The sequence below is a fragment of the Oryx dammah genome, unplaced genomic scaffold (genome assembly GCF_014754425.2).
Source record: "Oryx dammah isolate SB20612 unplaced genomic scaffold, SCBI_Odam_1.1 HiC_scaffold_20, whole genome shotgun sequence".
In the NCBI taxonomy this organism is placed as follows: domain Eukaryota; kingdom Metazoa; phylum Chordata; class Mammalia; order Artiodactyla; family Bovidae; genus Oryx; species Oryx dammah.
Window position 1 is genome coordinate 33,852,647 of NW_024070204.1, and position 21,512 is coordinate 33,874,158.

Below are 21,512 nucleotides of genomic sequence, written 5' to 3' on the forward strand. Positions count from 1 at the left end.
CATTTCTTTTCTCCCTCCCTTTTTATAGTGTGTTAGTTTGAATCAAGCCAGATTGTTTTGCGTATCTTTTAAACCTTGTAATCTACAGGTTCTTTCTCTTTCTCTCTCTTTCCCACTCTTTTCTTTCGCAGTTTGTTTGTTGAAGAGACCAGATTGTTTGTCATGTAAAATCAGTTTTCCGTACTCTGGATTTTGCTGATTACATCTCCCTGCTGGTGTTTAACATCTTCCTCTGTCCATCAGACCATAGTTTTTTGGTCAAGAGAGTGACAGATAGATACAACCAGAAGTCTGTATTGGAAAGAGACCTTGAAGAACCTTAGTAACCACAGCTTTCAGGAACTGGTAAAACTCAGTTGGCCAAAGGCTCTTGAGTTAGGCCACCGTTGAAATGTGATTGCTCCTTCTTTTCTTCTTTTTGTCACGTTTATTTATCTGGTCACGCTGGGTCATAGTTGTGTTACACAGTATCTTCGATCTTCATTATGGTATGAAGGGCTTTTAGTTCCAGTGTGTGGGATCTGGTTCCCTAACTATGGATCAAACCTGCTGCTGCTGCTGTCACGCCAGTCGTGTCCAACTCTGTGCAACCCCATAGACTAGGCCCCCTGAACTGGGAGTACAGAGTCTTATTCTTAGACCATCAGGGAAGTCCTGATTGTTAATTCTACAGACTCACAAAAATTCTTCTTTTATTTCCAGATGGAAGATAGCTATTGGATGTCTTCCCAGGTGTGTGCAAACTAGAATTATCTGCAAAATAAACTTACAGACACAGTAAAAACTTCATAATTCTGAGCCTGGTTCACTGCCTGAGAAGGACCTGCTGGTCCCTTTTAAGTTACTAAGGTTTTACAGAGCTGGTTCATTATTATGAAGATGGTGAGGGCAGGTAGAATAAATGTATTCCTGGTGAAAGAATGTAAACATGGAGGAGAAATCAGCTATTTTAGATATAGAAAGAGTACAAAACTATTGAAAGTTTGCTGTTGTTTTAAATCAAAGGAAATGTAGACAGTAGGGGCTAAATCAGAAACTTCACCTCCTCTCCTGCTCCTCCTCCCATGCCCAAACTTGTTGATTCCACTTCCTTAACTCTGACTTCTCACTGTGGACACCCCTCCACCAAGTCCAAGCAACACCAGCTCAATCCTAAACTACAGCTTCAACACCATCGCCAGCCTCTCTGCCTTCCCTCACACTCCCCATGGAGACGTGCCCTTTTCTGACCAATTTTTTACATGAAGGCAGTATGATCTTGCTATAATTCCCCACACTGCTTTTGAAGTAAAGGTCAGAATGTAAGCATGTCTTCTATGATTCCTGCTTATCTCTTTCCATCTCATTTCTCACTGACTTTCCCCTACCATGTCTGCCTGGAATCTTTATCTGAAAGCTCTCCTTAACCTCTGATCTTACTTTGGATGTCATTTCCTCCAAGAAATCTTTCCTACCCTTCCTGTGTCATCAAGTGGCCCCACTGTCATTTTTCCACCTCCTCCAGCCAACTGTAAGTTTCTGGGAAGTGTAAGATCATTTTGTTTAACACTACATCCCTGATGGGGGCTGGCAACAATTGTTTTTTTGTTTTTGTTTTTGTTTTGAGATCCCAGAGAGTCTTCAGTGATTTTAGAAAAAGACATGAAAGTCTCCATTTTTCATGTAAAAAAAGGTATTATACCCTGCATACCATTTCTCAGAGGTTAATACAGGAGGGAAGAAGGGTCAGCATTCCAAGGTGACCCAGCTCCTCCTGAAACTATTCCACTGTGTCCTTGAGTAGCATCAGACCAGAACAGCCAAAATTTGGACTCCTGAGTTAGAGAAATATTGCACTGTACTGCCAATTTATGCAGTTGGCTTTAAAAAAAAAAAAAAAAAAAAAAACACAGGCAAAGAGAGCTTTGACATGCTTTTCCTGGAAAGATTCACTGATTCACTCTTTCAGTTAATATTTGGTAGAGTGCCTTCCAAAGCCGCGGCATGCAATTCTGCCCTAGGACATGAAAGTGTGTGCCGTTTAAAACAGTGAGCATTACATGGAGTTTCTGATTGCCAGCTAGTTCGCTTCCCTGATAGGCATTTCCGGATGTGAGGAAAGATTTATTTTGCGCACCCCCCCTCCGCCGCAGCTCCAACTGGTATGTGTGCATGTCTACACACACACCCACACCCCTACTTTCTCCCTCAGTGCTTAAAATCATCTGTCTTCAACGTTTGGAAATTGAATTGACACAACAGCAGAATAACTGGCTCTCGGTAACTTTCAAGGGGAGAAGGGCATCACTCTCTCCTCTGGAACTGAGTACAACAGCTTAAAAATAGAACAGTGTGTATTGGGTGTTTTTCTTTTCATCCTTTGCATCAATAGCAGGTGTACAGTTACAGACACAAAGAGCTAGATTCACGTCTTCTGCACGCCTGTGGAGAATTCCCAGAGTTACCTAGGGAGCAAGAACTGGCCTAAAATGATTAGTAAAAAGACAGTAACCCAATACAGCTGTGTGTTACTAACACTGCCATATCACATGTCTTTATTATTCTCCTTCCATAGTGACTCTCAGAGGTAAATGGCCAGTAGAAGAAAGTTTCACCAAGAGCAATTCTTAGGTACCAGTAGACAATATAAAGTTAAAACCTCAAAAAGTCCAATTAGAGTCACTGATTCAGCTACCGTGAATTGCAGGCTTTGAAATGGTTACGGTGAAAGTGCTGAGAATTGAAATGCTTCCACTAGAGAGCATCACTACAGCTTCACAAACCAAATGTGAGATGCTAGTTTGCTTTTTAATGGATTTTCTTAAAAAAAAAATTTATTTGTTTATTTGGCTTTGCTGGGTCTTCGTGACTGCGCGTAGGCTCTCTCTAGTTGCAATGAGTGGAGAATGCATTTTCTAAGATGGGCTTCTTAAATTGTTTGATGACCTTGGGGCACTGACCTCACATGTGCCCTGGGACTGAATTCTTCATCCGTTTTGCAGCATGTCTGTGGTCAGAACGGTATTACTTAATGAATCAGTTCACACATAAATTTACTGCATGGAAGCGGTACGCCTCGCTAGCACACTTCTCGGCAGCTGCTTGCAATTCTTTCACATTCCTCCCCAAGGAGATGGGTCATAATAGATTTGAACAGATGCTAGGTGTTTGGCAGCATGGTGAGGGGTACTAATTTTCAAAATTTGGGGTTATTTCATGTCTTGTAATTAGAGTTATTCCTTCAATGTGCTCACAGACATACCTAACCTCTGACTCCACACTTAACCCCCCGTGAGCTCTCCTAACCTATTTATTGGTTCTGATGGCATCATTGCTAAATCCTTGGTGCTCAGAGTCCAATCTGGTAAACATGCACAGGCAGATCTGATTTGGCACGAAAATTGCTCTTTCTTTCTAAATGTACTTTTCCAGTTGTCCTGACAGCAAAGTCAGGCATTGCCAGAAGCCCAGCTTCCAGGTTATCACAGTCCCCAAGCTCCCCTTCGCCAGTGCTCCTCTCTTCTGCCAGAATGTGGCTCCCGCATCACTGCTCTGCCTGCCGCTGGGAGTACTGAAACCAGCCCTGGGTTTTATTTCCCAAGCCTGGCATACAATAAATGCTCAATAAATTCTTCAAATAAGCCAAGGACGGTTCACCAAGAAAAAAGGAAAATGTTTGTGTTTTCTTCTTAATCAACTTTAATCTCAGAATCTTCCTCAGAAGGGCTTCTAATGCCCCTCCAGGAGCCTAGGGAAAGCTGTTTGTATGAACAGAAAATCCGCAGTGCGTTGGATAAGCTGGTAGAAACGCTATCATGCTTCCAAACACTCAGGGATGGATTAGGGGGCTTGTTTGCCTATCTTGCAAGCTGATTCCCAGCAGATGGTTACTCCGTTCACTTTCTTTACACATTTATCTCCCTACTTGAAGTATTCTACATCTCTACTCACTTGGAAGTTATTTCACAAGCCTTCATGAGGCATTTTCTTGTGTTGTGGCCTCAGTAAGACTGTCAAGACACTTCTCAGGGAGCGCGGGCTGTACCACTTCCTTTATTTTCCACGTCAAACCTCGTCTGGCTCCGCACTTTCACTGGCTGCGTGGTAAACAGTCCTGACAGCATCTGCCATACGTTTTCACGCTTCATTCCCTTCCGTGTCCTCATTGCTTTGGTGCCCTGAGTCATGCACAGTGGCTATTGTCTAGCTGAGCTTGTTAATTCATTCAGTATTGAGTTCCTCCAGTCAGCTGTGCTAGGTGCTGAAGAAGGAAGTGACAGAGCTGTTAAACAGGGACTCTGGGCTTTGGATGTCCTTCCTCTGTGGAGAGACAAGGTGTTTAATCCTGAAAACTTGAAAAGGGGCTAGCTGAGTAGTTCAGAGTAGAGAATCAAAGAACAGGAGGCTCCCTCTGGCTGCATGTACACACAGTAATCCCTGTTTGTTTCTTAAGAGCACAGACTTTGGAATTATCAGACTAGTTTTCATACTGACTAGCTAAGGGGAACATTGCTTTGGTATTCATGGCTTATTGATGGAGTGGGAAATAATGGCAGTGATAGGAATATTTGTCCATGCTATGATAGGGGACCCAGAGATGAGCCCAGCTGAGATTGTGGCTATGCGCATGCTCTGTGTGAATTGCAGGCAATGAATTAATGTTAGTGATTACTGTCACTCTCGGACTCTGCTTCAGTGCTGTGAACATCAAATGCAAAGCTACTTTGGCTTCCTTGCTGGAGAGGATCTGGTGAAAGGCCCTTCCTCATTTGTAGATCTCGCATCTGCTCAGAAAGGATTCATTTCCAAAGTCTTGGCCCCAGGTCATCTGATGGTGCTCGAATCAGTGACCATGATTGTTGTTGTTATTCTTGTTCAGTCACTAAGTAGTGTCCAACTCTTCAAGACCCCCATGGACTACAGCACATCAGGCCTCATTGTCCTTTCTATCTCCCAGTGTTTGCACAAGTTCATGTCCATTGAGTCGGGGATGTCATCCAACCATCTCATCCTCTGCCGCCCTCTTCTCCTTTTACTTTCAATCTTTCCCAGCATCAGGATCTTTTCCAGTGAGTCACCTGTTCACATCAGGTGGCCAAAGTAGTGGAGCATCAGCTTCAGGACCACTCCTGGGCTGTCACTAATTGGTAGCCAGATTCAGAGATCAGATCATGTTGTATGCCACTTTACCTCCTTTCAGCTAATTTGTGGGATCCCTGGTGGCTCAGCAGGTAAAGAATGCACCTGCAATGCGGGAGACCTGGCTGGGAAGATGGAGACCTGGATTGGGAAGATCCCCTGGAGAAGGGAATAGCTACCCACTCCAGTATTCTGGCCTGGAGAATTCCATGGACTGTACGGTCCATGGACTGCAAAGAGTCAGATAAGACTGAGCAACTTTCACGTCACTTCAAAACATGCTCACTGCAGCTCATCAATGTTTCTGAAAAAGAACGCTGCTGGGGATGACCCAGGGTAAACAATTAAAAGTGCAGCTGAAGTTGATCAGTTGTGTTCAACTCTTTGCAACCCCATGGACTGTAGCCTACCAGGTTCCTCCGACCATGGGATTTTCCAGGCAGGAATACTGGAGTGGGTTGCCATTTCCTTCTCCAGGAGATCTTCCTGACCCAGGGATTGAACGTGGGTCTCCCGCATCGTAGACAGACACTTTACCATCAGAGCCACCAGGGAAGCTTAACTTTTAATTTTTTTTTCAAACAATTAAAGTCATCTTATATTCTATATTAGAAAAAAAAACTCATTTGCCAAAAAAGCTCATGACCTCCCAGGATTGGGAAAATTTTCTTTGTGCTAAACTTAACTGGCTTCATGGGGCTTCCCCATGGCTCAGTGGGTAAAGAATCTGCTTGCAATGCTGGAGACACAGGAGACACCGGTTTGATCCCTGGTTCAGGAAGATCCCCTGGAAAAGGCAATGGCAGTCCACTCCAGTATTCTTGCCTGAAAATCCCATGGACACAGGAGCCTGGAGGGCTACAGTCCAGGGACTTGCAAAGAGTCAGACGTGACTGAAAATTAACACTTTAACTGGCTTCAAGTTGGTGTACTAATGCAAAGCTTTAAACTACTTTGCAAAGTTTCATGGTGAAGCTTTCATTCCGTCCCAGCCTCACCACTATCGAGTGGTGTCATTTCGTACATTATTGAGAGCCTCTTGGTTTCTGGGACTCATTTTCCTTAGCCATGACCTAGCCCCAGTCTTCAGCATTTAATTTTCGCTTTTGGTAATGGACGTTGTTTCAAAGGGTGTTTGCAGATTCTGCCTTGGGATTATCAAGTTTCCATAGCATTAAGATGTGTGCAAGTTAGAGACAGTGCCACATGGTTTGCTTAGTCTGGGACAGAACCTGGCACATGGTATTTCCTCAAAAATTGACTAAATAATGTGTGATTTACATCTGAAGCTGAAAATGGATGAGAACCTTGGTGTTGCCATTCAGATCATGTTTACTCTCTTCTACTTTAAAGAGGTGAAATGATAATCTTGATTGCAGATTTATTCTTTGATTGGTCAGTGACTTTTGAAATTTGACCTGCATAATAATTGCTAGCAGTTATTGAGTGTAAAAGACATGCTGGGCATTGAACCCATATACTTGTTATTCCTTGTGCAAGGTCATTATTCTCATTTTCAAATGAGGAAACTTCCCAAGGTGTCCCTGGCAGCAAGTGACTGAACCTGTGTTCAAACTCAGATCTCTTTGTCACAAAAGTGATACCATGCAGAGATGCAGTCTGTGGTGCCGTGCAACCTTTTATGGGCTCTGGCCACTAGATTTGTACAAGACTGACTGATAATGGTAAAGTGCATTTGTTGCCTTAATTTTACTGCCTGTAATAAAGTCTTTTCTCCACATGAGCAAAAATTCCCTCATTAAGGCAACGAATGCATTTTAGCAATATACACTTAACTTTTTAAGTCACATGTGGTTGATCATTTGATTATTTGTTGAGAACTTGTCAACTCAAAGAAAGAGCTCCTTGAGAATAGAAACTACTCTTTGGACATCTGCATCTCAGGCCTGGTTATAGTGACGAGTTTAGTAGATTTTACATAAATAACTCATTGATTTGTGGATCGAGTACATTTGCTTAATTATTCTCACCTGCTAAATTTGCACTTTTTCACTCATCATTTGTGCAACGAAATAACTTTTGGGTCCCTACTGTGATAGCCACTGGATGCATAGCAGTAAATACAGACCATCATGTATACTTAGAATTGAAGGACTGTAACTTAGAAAACCACAAGCTACCATGTATTGGTAGAAGGAGTAAAAGTGAAGATGAGTTAAAAGCATACACTTTTGAATAATGGACATTTTAATGATCTGTGTCATTAACATAGCATAACATCTGGGATTGTTTGCTAATGAATTACCCAGTGAACTTTTCTAAAGCCTAAAATAATTATTATGCTATTTCTTTCTCACATGAGTAACTTATGTTCGTATTAATCCTTGTCCTGTTTAAATCTCTACCCCATGATGTTACATTCCCATTTAGTAGAGAAAGATATTTATCAATGTATAATTTTTTGGATTCATATTATTGATTCTTTTAGGAAAAGAGAATTATTTCTTAAAGTTACAAAGTCAAGCTTAATGTATTCTCACAAAGTATCCCATAAGAATTCCTTGTGCTACAAAGAATCTTTTTATGTTTTAAAAATAATCCCTTTCTATAGTAACATTTGGCTGTGGAATTCCTGGTACAATTTATTTTGGTTATTTTGAAAATTTCAGAGTCTTCTGTAATACCTTTGATAATAAAATAGCACCTAATGAAACAGTGGTGTGTACTTGAAACTGACTGAATGTTTAGCTCCTAAGGAGTGTTTAAAGCTCCATGGCCACCTGGAAAGATACCTGGTAACATACTCTGACGGTGGTGATGGTGGTTTAATCTCTAAGTTGTGGCCTACTCTTGCACCCCCATGGACTGTAGTTCACCAGGCTCCTCTGTCCACAGGATTTTCCAGACAAGAATACTGGGGTGGGTTGTCATTTCCTTCTCCAGAGGATCTTCCTGACCCAGGGATCAAACCCAGGTCTCCTGCATTGCAGGCAGCTTCCTTACCAACTAAGCCACCAGGGAAGCCGGGTGTACTTATAAAAAAGTATTCAAGTATACTTATGAAAAAAACCCTGTCTTGTTCCATTCTTTTAAATCAACAACTTAATGACCCAGAAGACACCTACACTGTGTTTTGAGATGATATAAGCCCCTGAAGAATAGCTTCTACCACATATGCCTCTAAGGATGATTCAAAATGACTTCAATAGGCTGCAATGCTGGATGGAAACCAACAAGATGAAGTTGAGCAGGGGATAAATGCACATTTCTGCTTTTAGATTCAAAAGGCAATTGCGCAATCGCAGGATAGGGAGCAACTGAGCTTGGCAGCCGTTCATGCGACTAAAAGCTTAATGGGAACCAACGGTAGGATGTGGTGGCTAAAAAAGAATGAACATAGTCGTGTGCTTCCTCAGTAGAATTATGAATAGTTCACTGTGCTCTGCAGTGGTCACACTGCCTTGGGAGTATTTGTTTAGAACCGAGCACATTCGGGAGCACCTTTGACAAAGCAGAGTAGCTACTAAGAGGGTGTTGAATCCAATCCCAGACACATTTATTGGACTCCTGTTTTGAGCCGGCGATGTGCTAACTGGTATGAGGATAAAGATGTGAAGAAGACCTTGCCAGTCTCTAGCCTCAAGGAGCTGAAAATGTTAATGGACTGCCTGACAGGTACACACTTGACTGTAAAACAAAGCTTGACTCTGAAGCCAAGAAGCAATAAAGAGAGTGCTCTGAGAATTCAGGAGCTGGACTGGTGGGAGGATTTCCACAGGAAATGAGGACAAGAGCGGAGGAAGCCATAAAAGCAAGATGCAGAGACATGAAAACTCGAGGCACGTCAAGGGACTACTGAGCAGCGTAGGCTGTCCAGAAGAATAGGGTAGCCCTCGCAGAAGATGAAGCTGGGAGATGAAGGTCTGGATCAGAGCATGAGGGTCCTGACTGGTAGACAGTTTTAGAAGGATTACAGGTTGGTGAACTTCTGAAAGGGCTTCCCGGGTGGTGCTAGTGGTAAAGAACCCATCTGTCAATGCAGGAGATGTAAGAGGATGCAGGTTTGATCCCTGGGTCAGGAAGATCCCCTGGAGGAGGGCAGGACAACCCGCTCCAGTGTTCATGCCTGGAGAGTTCCCACAGACAGAGGAGCCTGGAGGTCTATAGTCCGTAGAGGCACAAAGAGTTGGACACAACTGAAGCGACTTAGCACATATGCACACATGAACCTCTGAAAACAATGCTATATGGAGATTGGTTGGAGAAATGATGTGTATTTAGTGTGCAGAAAAGAAGACCAAGGTCTCTGATAAATGTGGACCGGATTTGCTCTGTGTTCCTCCAGAAGCTAAAATTTATCTCAGGGGGAAAAGAATTATAAAGAACCAGATTTCAGTTCTCTCTATGCACCAGTTTTTAAAAAAATCAAAGCTGGGACTTCCCTGGTGGTCCAGTGGTTAAGAATATGCCTTCTAATGCAGGGGATGTAGGTTCGTTACCTGGTCAGGGAACTAAGATCCCACATAACGCTGGGCAGCTAAGCCCTTGTCTCACAACTAGAGTGGTGTTCCAAGAAGTCTTTCAGACCTAAAAATATTTTTAAAAACAAAAAATGTGCCATCATCATGGCTAGGATATGCACCATATATTTGTTCTGAGGCATCACATGCTGAATTTATTTAATCCTCCAAACAATCCCGTGAATTAAATATTATTATTATCTCTCATTTACTGAGACCCTGAGAGGCTGACTAGTCACTGGCTAATAAGTGAGGGAACCAGGATTCAAACCAAGCCCACTCTCATTTTCTTCCAATATATACCAACAAATTTCCTGGTTTTCCTCCTAATTCCATTCCAAATCACTCTGCTGGATAATTCTATGCATTTTGTTTGTTCACATTAATATATTTTAAAGTCTTGTTACTAAATACTAAATACATGAGGGTCTTAATGATCATGTCTTTGGCTAGATCATTGAGAAGGTCCTTAATGAAAGGTGAGTGAACACATGAATAAATGAAAAATTTTTAATTATAAAATCAATTAGCATAGCCACTTTCAAAAGAAGTAACTTGCCCTTAATAGAACTTAATTACCTTACTGCCTCTTTCCATTATTTGTGATGGGACAGTCTTAGTTATTTGAATTATTTAATAGTCATTTGAAATCCATGTTTTGTAGCTGCTTTTTTTTAATCTTATTTATAAACTTTTTATGCCATATTCAGTTTTAACAGCAATATCCCAAGTTCATATTCTCTCTTTTCACCAGATTTCACTTAAATGTGCCTATCCACTCCTAAAGTCTAAGTCAAAGAAGAATATTACCCATCATGCAGTATCAGTCTCAAATCAACCAAACGCCATTTCCACATCTGTTCTTTGACAATCTTCTTAGATCCCTGAAGTCTATTCAAGATAACTGAAGTCTGATGTCAGGGGCTGCCCATAATTTTCTTGGAGAATTTTTTGGGAATTCCTAAACTATCCCTTGAAAAAAATCAAAATAGGAAATTGACGCTACAAAACTAAAGTAGAATTTTCAGAAACAACTCCCTTGTGTAGAAGGGAAAAAAGCTGTAAAGTGTTGCGCCACTTCTAGTGGACTATTTCAGGAATAATTCAATTCCATTGTCGCCCTTGGCCCTGGGGGCAAAAATGCAGCTTTTCCTGTTCCAAGGAGGGACTGTTCTCTGACTTAACCTGTGAGGCAGAGATGAGGCGAGCCAACCAGTTCTAGAGTTTACAGTCTTTTTCACTCTGCGTAGTGATACTGCCTTATTGTTTGGGTCAGGTAGTTGGGAGCACAATCCCCCACCCCCTGGGTGCGACTATTCCTTTATAGATTAGATAAGAACAATTGATGAACTTTTAAATGCTGAGAAAACTAATCAGAACTGGAAAGGGGGGGGTGGGTGTTGGCCACAGCCCAATAAATATACCGACTGAGATAAAAGCACCTTCTGAACTGTTTCTCCATCCCACACTTCTCAGCTTTTAAGTTTCTTTCTTGTCTTTCTTATCTGTCATTCCCTCAACTCTCTTATCTCCACTATCTTTCTCTTTTCCTCAACCCCAACTTGATCCCCAAAGACTTAATTTTGAAAACTCTCTTAACTGGGCAAAACATGGACTTACATTTTTAGAAATGCATTCTTTTTTGTAGCACCTAAGACTCTACATTCTGAATTTAATTCAGAAAATAGCTCAGGTGAGCATGTGAATGAATGGAAGTTGCTCAGTCGTGCCCAACTCTTTGTGACCCCATGGACTATAGCCCGCCTGGCTCCTCTGTCCATGGAGTTTTCCAGGCAAGAATACTGGAGTGGGTTGCCATTCCCTTCTCCCCAGGATCTTCCTGACCCAGGGATCAAACCCGGGTTTCCTGCACTGCAGGCAGAAAGCATGCTTCCAGGTGAACAATATCTTACTCTCAATTCTTCCTTTCTTTTTTTTTTCTTATAAAGAAATATTAAAAATGTCTTAATTTTAGTTTCAGGCAACAGACTCAACCTCAGTTCATTTCAGGTTGGGTTATGGTTCCAGATTCTTGATGGCAAGGAATTGGAGCAGGGAGGGTGGACCTTGGGTCACACAGTCTGTATGAGTCCTTTGGCCCCAGCACTCTTGCTGCTTCCCAGCCTCATTTCAAGGCCCAGAGTCATACTCCTGCTTCAACTGTTCTGGAAATCTAGGCCAGATGGATTTGGGTTTTAATGTCCATATGTTGCTTTCAGTTTCTCTGAGGCTTTCAGTTCCTTTTTTTTTTTTTTTTTCCTGTGAGGGACAGGCCTTCCCTGGGAAGAAAGAACACTCCTTGAGTCTGACATATTCTGCCATCAACTTGTGAAGCCCTTTGATTAACTTGGGACGAGTCTGGCCCCGTGCTGGAACTCAGTCCCATTCAGCATCCTACCAGCTAGAAAACGTACTGTCTCGATCACCACCTTCCTAAGAAAGTTGTACGATGCCCAGAACATGAAGGTCTTTTCCGTGGCAAGTTAGGCAACCCCAAGGAAAGAGGGCTGTTATGGAAACGGCCAACAACTCATCCGGTGGTTGGTTGTAAATCATTCTTTGGGGGAATAAAGGCAGAGGGGGCTGGAGCTCTGGCCCTCAAAGAACTTCCTCTCATTAAACAAGAGCAATTTGCTGCTCTCTGCGTGCTCTTTCTGCTGTGAGGGAAGTCACCTGCTTTCCTCATTCACATCAGTGCTTCTGGCAGGGTCTGGTTGAGGGTCCCCCGCCAGGGGTGCATCTTTCCACCTTGTAGAGGTCTCTTCTTAAAGCCAGACTCCACAGGTGTAACTCAGAGTCGATCTGATCAGCTCCTTGCCCCCACTGCCCAACTCTCACTTTTTCTCTTAGCTGCTCTTTTCTGTGGTCCTGGGTTTCCCAGTCTTGGCGAGAAGACAGTCATTCCTTTGTGCTCGGCTGCTACAATGAGGTAACCAAAGAAAGGGTCTTGGTCTGAGGCTGTCAGCTGTTACTAATCACTACTCCCCGGCTCATCATGGGTCCCACTCGCCTCTCCCTCTTGCTCTGCTTAGCACACATAAAGAAGATGAATGACTCCCTGGTTTCTCTTCAAAACAGCATATTGTGCGGCACATTCCAATACCGTGAGCGAAGGATGGGCTAGTGTGTGGGGTGAATGGGTATCTAAATCACCTCTTCGCGGGCCTCACGCTGGCAGCTGTGGCCTGTGAGACGTGAACCTCAGAGCTGGCCCTCTGAGAGTTTCCTGAGACCACGCTGAGAGAGAGAGAAAGCTGACGTGATGGGTTCCCGAGTTACTGGAACCATTCGTTACAGGGCTGTGTTAGGCTGGGATATGCTGTGTTAGGCTGGGATGTTAGGTTATGCTGTTTTGGATGGTTAAGACTAGTGCAGAAAAGGGCTTCCCTGGTGGCTCAGATGGTAAAGAATCCGCCTACAATGCGGGAAACCCAGGTTCAATCCCTGGGTTGGGAAGATCTCCTGGAGAAGGGCATGGCAACCCACTCCAGTACTCTTGCGTGGAGAATCCTCATGGACAGAGGAGCCTGGAGGGCTATAGTCCACGGGGTCACAAAGAGTCAGACACAACTGAGTGACTAAGCACAGCACAATGCAATGAAGACAAAGCTTGACCATTCAGAGGGCCTCACCAGTTGGTTACCCAAAAGGAGGGCGCTCAGATGTATCTGACTCTTCGAGACCCCATGAGTTGTAGCCCGTTAGGCTCCTCTGTCCATGGGATTCTCCAGGCAAGAAGACTGCAGTGGGGTGCCATTTCCTCCTCCAGGGGATCTTCCCAACCCAGGGATTGAAGCCACTCTATATCTCGTACATTGGCAGGTGGATTCTTTACCGCTAGTGCCACCTGGAAAACCCCACCCAAAAGAAGGATTCTCCCCACCCCAAGGTTAATGAAAAGGACCCAGAAACTCTTGGACATGAGAGGTAGCAGAAGTTGAAGCTCGGCCTCCGTGTCCCTTCTCTGCTCCCTTCTGTGAAAGCTAATTTTCAAGGCTGACTATAGCCAGAGAAAAGGGATTGTCTGCTCAGTCCTACCACACTGAGAATAAAAGGTGACTTATGATATAACTTTTCCTGCTACTGACAATCATGTCTGTTCCACTACATTTCCTATTTAACAATCTTGAAAAAGAATGTTTCCTTTTTACCTTTCCATGGCATTCTACTAGTGAACACCAGAGTTCAAAAAAAAGACTTTTGTTGACAAGCCTCAAGAATTGAATTAAAAAATCAGCTTGGCTGACAAAGTGATATGCCAGTGATACATTTGTTAGGAAGCATCTTTGTCCTTCTCAGGCAAAATAACCTCATAAAACTAAGTGGTGTCATAGGTGAAAGAAATGCCAAGGTTTGTGATGCTGTGAACAGCCATAACAGGAAGGAAATATCGGCCAGGGGGAAAACCCTTGTGAGAATATTTGTGATTTAATTGACTGTGAATTTCACAAAGTCATTCTCAGCTCTTTGTGGAAGATGGTTTAACTCTCTTCACCAAGAATCACTGATTAAAGTAAAAGCCTTCTTGGCTCAAAATTCCATGAGGCATACCTTTTCTAAAAGATTTCCCTTCATTATAGTGTCTGTAGAATTTCTGTTCAGATGAGTTGACCAGATTCCAGCAATCAGCACCATCATTTCCTTGGTCTCCGTTAGAGATGGGGTGAGGTCTTAGGTGGAGTGGGTTCTCCTGGGCAGCCCCAGGGGAACGGAAGCAAGATGAGAGGGTGGGAAGACCGTAGCTCAAGGCTCCTTTTTCAAGCCTCTACTCTCAACTGAATGTAGGTATATACCAGTGTTTGCAAACTCTTTTTTTTTTTTTTAACCAGAACCTGCAAATACCATATAAACGTATTTTACACTGTGACCTGGCCGCACACAGACATACACATGTGCAGCTGAAAAAAACTTCACAAAGCAGTATTTCCCTCTTACCCTACATGATACACTATCGTTTTCTATTCTATCCTGTTTCATTAATAGGATAAAAGATACTAGCTCATGACCTACTAAATTGGTTTCATGACTGACATCTTAAGCACTTATTCAACCTCACCTCCTCTTCCATTCCCATCTTTGTGTTGGGTTTTTCATTTATTTGCTCATTGTTCTGTTACTGTGTGACAGATAGGACTATAGCAATTAAATAAGCTCATCTGCAAGAGTGAATCCTGTTAAAGATGGCAAAGAATAAAAGAGCGGGGGAGGGAGAGGCTGGGTGAGAGGGAGGGGTACTCCTGTGGTGAGGGGTAGCAGTGTGCCAGCCTCCTGCCCATCCTGCCCTTCTCGGATTACCCCCCACCCCCATCTGGAGATAAAGCTCCAGGTGATGCTGGGTCCCTCCCCACAAGGTCTGTCTCTCCTTCTTCAAGGTAGAAGGAACCTCACTACTTTGGATTAAATGTGGGGAAGAGGGCTTCCCCAGTGGTTCAATGGTAAAGAACTTGCCTGTAATGCAGGAGACTTGCAAGAGAGGCAGGTTCGATCTCTGGGTGAGGAAGATCCCCTGGAAAAGGAAACGGCAACCCACTGCAGCCTGGGAAATCCCATGGACAGAGGAGCCTGGTGGGCTACATTCCATGGGGTCGACAGCTGAGCAAACCAAACAACAACGACACTATGATAAATATGGGGACGCGCAATCAAAATTGGCACGTCTGAATTTCAGAGTATTTTAAACACAAGCAATATTAGTGCTGGTCATTCGAACAGTAGCCTAAGTGAAATGTTTTTTAAAAGTTTGTGGCCTCCTCCCAGCATAACAACAACAGTGATAAGAATGACTATTCAACATTCTATTGGGTGCCTTCCTGTGCAGGCACTGTTTGGGGCAAGGAGGCTACATCAGTGAATACAACAGATTGTTCTGCTCTCCTGGCACTAAAATTCTAACAGGGGGCATCATATAATAATCATAGCATTTATCAAGGGCTTACTTTGTATAGATTCTTCATGTAAGTTTTCCATAAGCTTGCAGTGTAGGTATTATCTTCTTGTCTAGGTGAAATGGAGACTTAGAGAGGTCAAATATTATTATTTGATTAATTAATAATACTAGCAGCTAACATTGCTTGAATGCTCACTATGTGCCAAGCACAATGCTAAGTACATCTTGTACAGAAGTCCCCTTAGAGCCATGAAAACCCTGTGAGGGAGCTTTCTTCATTCCCACGCTACAGATAAGGAAACTGGGGCTTACAGAGGTCACAGGGCATCCCAGAGCTAGAAGTAGTATCCAGGTATTCTAACCTCAGAGCCTGAACTCTTAATCACTGTGCCACAATTTTTTAAAAACAATGTGCTTCTGAAAATGCCTGAGGTTGGCCTTAAGTAGTTTGAAATATTGACTCTTCGATTAAATTCTGAGGCTTTAACCAGCTTATTCATTGTGATGTGAAATTATGATACAATTTCTAACCTAACTAAGATTTGCCTTCTGTTCTAGAACCCCTAGAATCATCGAACTTATTTTTTTCTCCAATCTAGTTTATAAAGAAGCTGGAAGAAAATATTCCAGTAGGAAAAAAACTTCACATAGTTTTAGAAGGAGATTTAAAGCAATTTGTTTCATGCTCACTCCCACCCCCTCACACCTTTCCTTAGAGCTTTTTCTTCTACTGTGTGTGCTGAGGGTCCAGGGTGCCCTTGCTCCAGCGATGGGCAGATGCTTTAGGACACAAGAGCACCTTTTTCAGCCTGTAAATATGAAGTACATTGTATTTTTTAGAGTTTAACTTTCTTATTGGAAAAAAAATTACCTTTTATTCAAATGAATATGGCATATACTACCACTCATCCTTGATTTCCTTGTTATAAGTTTGCCCGTCTCAAAATTCTAGGAGGCTTGAGAACAGGCGGCTTTCATTAGATGAGTGTCTGAGAAACCCTTGGTAGAGAAGGAGTATACCTAAAATAAAATAAAAACTAAAACAGAGCAATATTCTTGAGGCAGCAGTTGCCACCCCCTCCCTTTTCCTTTCTTTCTGGGCCTGATCCAGTGGCCCTGAAAGAACAATGAAACACCATCAGGGTGAGTAGAAAGAGCAGTCATAGCAGAAGGCTTCTTCTTTAGATTTCACATTTCAAAGCCAGAAACAGGAATCACTGGAGGAATATACTGGGACCCATTAATGTATAAGACAGACTTTTAGCAGATGGGAGAATAAAATCTATGCAAAGCCTTAGGAACTTGACATTATTTTTGTTACCCTTTAATACTTGACTGAATACATATTTCATTTATCCAATAAGTCATATCAAATATTATACCAAAAGAAATCTAATTTACAGTAGACTTACAGAGTTCCATATACATATTTATTGAACACTCCCTCCCCCTCCCCATCTTGCCCCAAAACATGAATTTCATGCATGTTCTGTTGTGCTAAACTGATTACTTAAACACTATCTTCATAAATAAAGAGGTAAATGCTTACTGACCCATTTGCATTAAGAAACTCTCCTCCTCTCTCTTCAGAGTGACTGCTGCCTAAAATATTCAGGTGTTTGAAGCAAAGTCTAAATCTTTTGCATTCTAGAGAATGTCTTGTTCAGTCTTTTTTAGATGCTTAACTCATGGGTAAACATATAATAGGTTTGCAGACACGAATGATTAATTACTTTTTAAAAATCAATTTCTATTGGAGTATAGTTGACTTGATTACTTTGTTGACGACTGGTATTTGATGGGTTTGTTTTTAGAAAAGAAGACAAGATCCGTGTGCCCACAGTCAGCAAATATCCATGATCCTCAATGCTCCATTAGAACATGTTCTGGGCTCTTTTTCTAGGAATGATGAGGAATTTGAACGGATTGATCTGAGCTCTAGCTAGTCCTTCTGGTGACCAGTGTGGCCCACTTCCTCCCAAGGTGGGGGATTGTCAGAGTTTTTCCACAGGTACCTCCGTGTATGCAATTTGCTTCTAGCCAGATGGCTCGTTTCAACATTAAACTCAAATGCAATAAAGTTAGAGAAAGCTAGTATGAATAAAAACACATGAAATGTGGGTGACTCCTAGCTTGTCCATAAGGATTGAGATATAGTAGAAAGGGTACTCCCTTTGAGTGTGGGTTCAAATCCTGCCATTACTGTTTACTAGCTGTGCAACACTCAGCCAGTTACTTAACTTCTCTGGTCTCTTGTCTCTCTACCTTTAAAATGGTATCAACAATATCTGCAACATACAGTTGTCATGAAATTAGATGTGCCACTGGTGAGAGGAAGAATTTGGTGAGTGATTTAGTGGATCAGCACAAAAGTTAACTCAAAATATACAAAGCATATAAACTTACAAACATGTCATTGTAATTGGAAGAACTATGACAGAGCTGTAATTAATAGGCAATATACTATTTCTTGGGGTTCAGGAGGATCTCAATTCCGATGACAGATTGTTTTCATAATAAAGATGTCAGGATGTCTTGAATAGGGTTGGCTCAGCTAAGCCCAGATCAGATGCAGAAAAAGGAACCAGTTAAGATCATTATCTTTACTACTTGCCCTGGAATGTGTTTCTCACATACGTATTTAGATGAACACATAGTTGTCATAACATACTCCCACTAGTACCTGCATACCCAAGAGACCTCGTTCACCCTCACCCCAGTGCCCTTTTCCTCCATATATTTTAAAATGTCGAGGCTCCATGAAGACTTCCCCCTTCTCAAACATTTAGAGCACTTCCTACCAGAGTTCCCTTTTCTACAAAGTGATTTAGTGCTTTACCCTTGTGCCCAGACACTCTGACATTTGTGTGCAGCGCTTTGTCTGGAATTTCGGGAGGCTGGAGAAAGGAGATGCCCCAGAGTTGGAGTGAGAGACAGGAAGAATGACAGCCTGCTTATGTGGAGTTTTGCCTTCCAGAGCCTTCCCTCCATTTCCTCTGCTCCTCCAGCATCAAGGCTGTTCTCTTGCAGCCCAGTATTGTGACAGATTGCCCACATCCATCCTACCTTTGCCCTGATGACAGTGTGTGGCTTTGCTTCTAGCGGTCCCTTTAGTTTGACAGACTCTACTCAGAGAAAAGGGGAGAAGTTAGAGTTGGAAGGAGGAGGGGAGGGGGCACTGGGGTACCCAGAGCAGAAGTCAGCAAGCAGCCCCGCATGGGACACCAGACCCTTTTAGAAGAAGGATTTCCACTGAGATTTGGTTAATAAAGATACCCACACACACCCCTGCCTTTTCTAAAACGTTAGCAGTTGCTGCTTTATTCTCTTTCACAGGATCAGGGTCAATATGCAGAGGTTGGTGAGGCCTCTCATTTGACCATCGATTCTCCTTCTGGGCTCATTGCTAAAAAAAAAATGCTTCAATGTTTGTCTTCATCTATTTCACAGTTGGGAAGTATGGAGTAAATACTCATTGGTTTTCTTTTTTAAATTAACTTTATTTTAGAAAAGAAAAAAAAAAACACACCTATAAACTTTGTTTCCTAGAGCTGATGGCCTTGTAACTGTGAATTCCGGAGTAACAAGTCCGCAGCCCTCCCCCATGGTGGGAGGGAGGGAGATTTAAGCCTCCTCCTTTGTCTGCCACGTGGTTTCCAGTGCTGTGCCTTGACCACTTAGCGCTCTCTCTGAATAGCTATAGGTCGGGAGTAGTGGGCAGGAGCGGCAGAGAAGAGTTGGCGTGAGAACGGAACAGCACCACAGAATAGAAGGCGAGAGGGAAAGAAAGCATCTCGGAGGAAGAGAATACTGCCGCCTGGTACCCCTAGCAGAGATATCCGGCCTTTTGTGCCCACACCACTCGCCCGCCGAAGAATTGCAGGCTTCAGTGGTGACGAGCTCAGGCAATGATGGGAAAGAGAGTGGGCCCCTTCTGGGAGAAATGATTTCAAGCACAGGAAAGCCAAGATATTTTGAGACACCATAGGAGACCTGCGGATGAACCTGGGGGGATGGGACCACGTGGATTGAGAACAGATTAGCCCATTTCTAATGATGGTAAAGTGTTGAAGTGGCGCCAGCCCCACAAGTGGGTATTAACCCTAGGCTTCAAGAAGCCTAGGGCAAGGATGAAAGAAACTAACTTCACTGCCTTAAAACCAAAATTGGCCTTCTCATTTGTGGGAGCTGTAGGTGGTTTTCTCAGGGACAGAAAGTACACTAAATTCAGTTACATAAGATCTGGGCTCAAGTTCCCACTTCATTTTACTTGTTATTAACTAAGAACTGAGAAATTTACTTAATTGCTTTTTAATCTGCCTTATAGATTGTTGTCAAAAATAAAAATATAGCAAGTACTATGTGCTTATTATGAAAATTATGAATGATTTGATTCAAATACACGTGAAATAAATTGGAGATCATGGCTTCAATTCCCATATAAGCTCATTACCATTATCAAGATTTGGGGGCAAACCCAGCCAGTTATCTGGCATTCATGGACATTATCCAATATACTTTACCTTACTCTGAATACACTGATATAAACAGAGTCACTACCTACATATTGAACCACTGTTAGAGTCTGATACTGATCATTGAGCTACAGTGTAAACTTTTAATATATTTATAAAATTATGATTTTGCCTAATAAAGAAAATAGTTTAATTATGATTAGATGATGCTGTAATTGAATCTTAGTGTTTTAGGGAGTTTGGGGGTGAGAAAGAAAAGAGACAAATGAGGAAATGGTTAATGAAACAGAAGAGCCCATATCATGATTCCGAAAACTTAATCTTTTGAGAGTTTTGGGTTATTTCCAATTTTTTTCCATCCCAAGAGGCATGGAGCTGTGTTCCATTTGCTAGAACAGTTAGGGAAACATTCACCATCATGCCTCCTCTCTCACAGAGGATCATGGCTTGCCTGAGGTAGACTTTGAAGATGTCCTGAAAAAAGAGGGAAAGAATGTTTCACATGAGATAAGGTATGCCAGGCCTGTGGGACAAGGTGGAGGAAGGCAGAGAGCAAAAATGAGAGGAACCCTACCAAAATTACTGTTTTTAAAAACTGTTGATGAGATGAGATAAAATGAAACAACAGAGAAGCTATTTGAGAACTTTGGCCTACTATAAATGTAAACTGAGGATAACTCAGTAAGTGAATAGAATAATAGCTTAAATTTTACATTAAAAATAAAAAAAACCTAGCAAGTGCATACATAAAATAATAATTCTTATAAAAGAATTTAATGGTAGTTACTCTGTATGAGTCTGCAGAGTGCTCAAAACTTGAGATATGCTTAGATTATCCTGCCAGAAACCTTTTTTAAGGTATCTCTTCATACACACACACACACACACACACACAACACACACACACACAATACTCACTAATTCACACTCATAGCTTCCCCAACTAGTAGCAACCTAGGAAAGAATTTGATTGCCCCTTCAAACCATCAGAGTCATGTGAAATCAACTCTTGGGGCAGAAAATGGGTGATCATGTGTTAGCTGACACGGCTGGTGCCTAGCCATTCTATGGCTTTTTCCCTTCACCTTTTGTGATGCCCTGATTCAAATTGGTGCCAAGTTCTCATAACATGTATAAAATCCCATTGCCGGGTGGGAGAGGGTTGGGGAGTGAAAAAGGAAATGCTCTTCCCATTACCTTCCACTGGACAATTCCCTGAACTGATTTCCTGAAAATCTCCTTCTGTTTGCCTTCCCTAGGAATGGCGGCCCTAGATAGTAAGGCATCAGGAAAGATGGGGATGCGAGCTGTAGTCTATTACATGACTACGACCATCATTGCCGTGGTGATTGGCATAATCATTGTTATCATCATCCATCCTGGGAAGGGCACAAAGGAAAACATGCACAGAGAAGGCAAAATTGTACAAGTGACAGCTGCAGACGCCTTTCTGGACTTGATCAGGTACGTCCTTGCAAGCCCATCCTTTTGAGTATATTTTGACCACCTCTCCTCTTTCGGGGGGAGCTGATCAAACCCTAGAAGAGGTGT

At 42.5% G+C, this 21,512-nt stretch overlaps 1 protein-coding gene across 1 annotated transcript in view; it reads left to right on the plus strand.

Moving 5' to 3' along the window:
* SLC1A3 (solute carrier family 1 member 3) overlaps positions 1-21,512 on the plus strand; it is an 81,800-nt gene that overhangs the window by 44,697 nt on the left and 15,591 nt on the right. Inside the window, exon 4 of the mRNA XM_040262336.1 lies at positions 21,221-21,425. Coding sequence (XP_040118270.1) covers positions 21,221-21,425 — 205 coding nt within the window. The remainder of the gene's footprint in view (positions 1-21,220; positions 21,426-21,512) is intronic.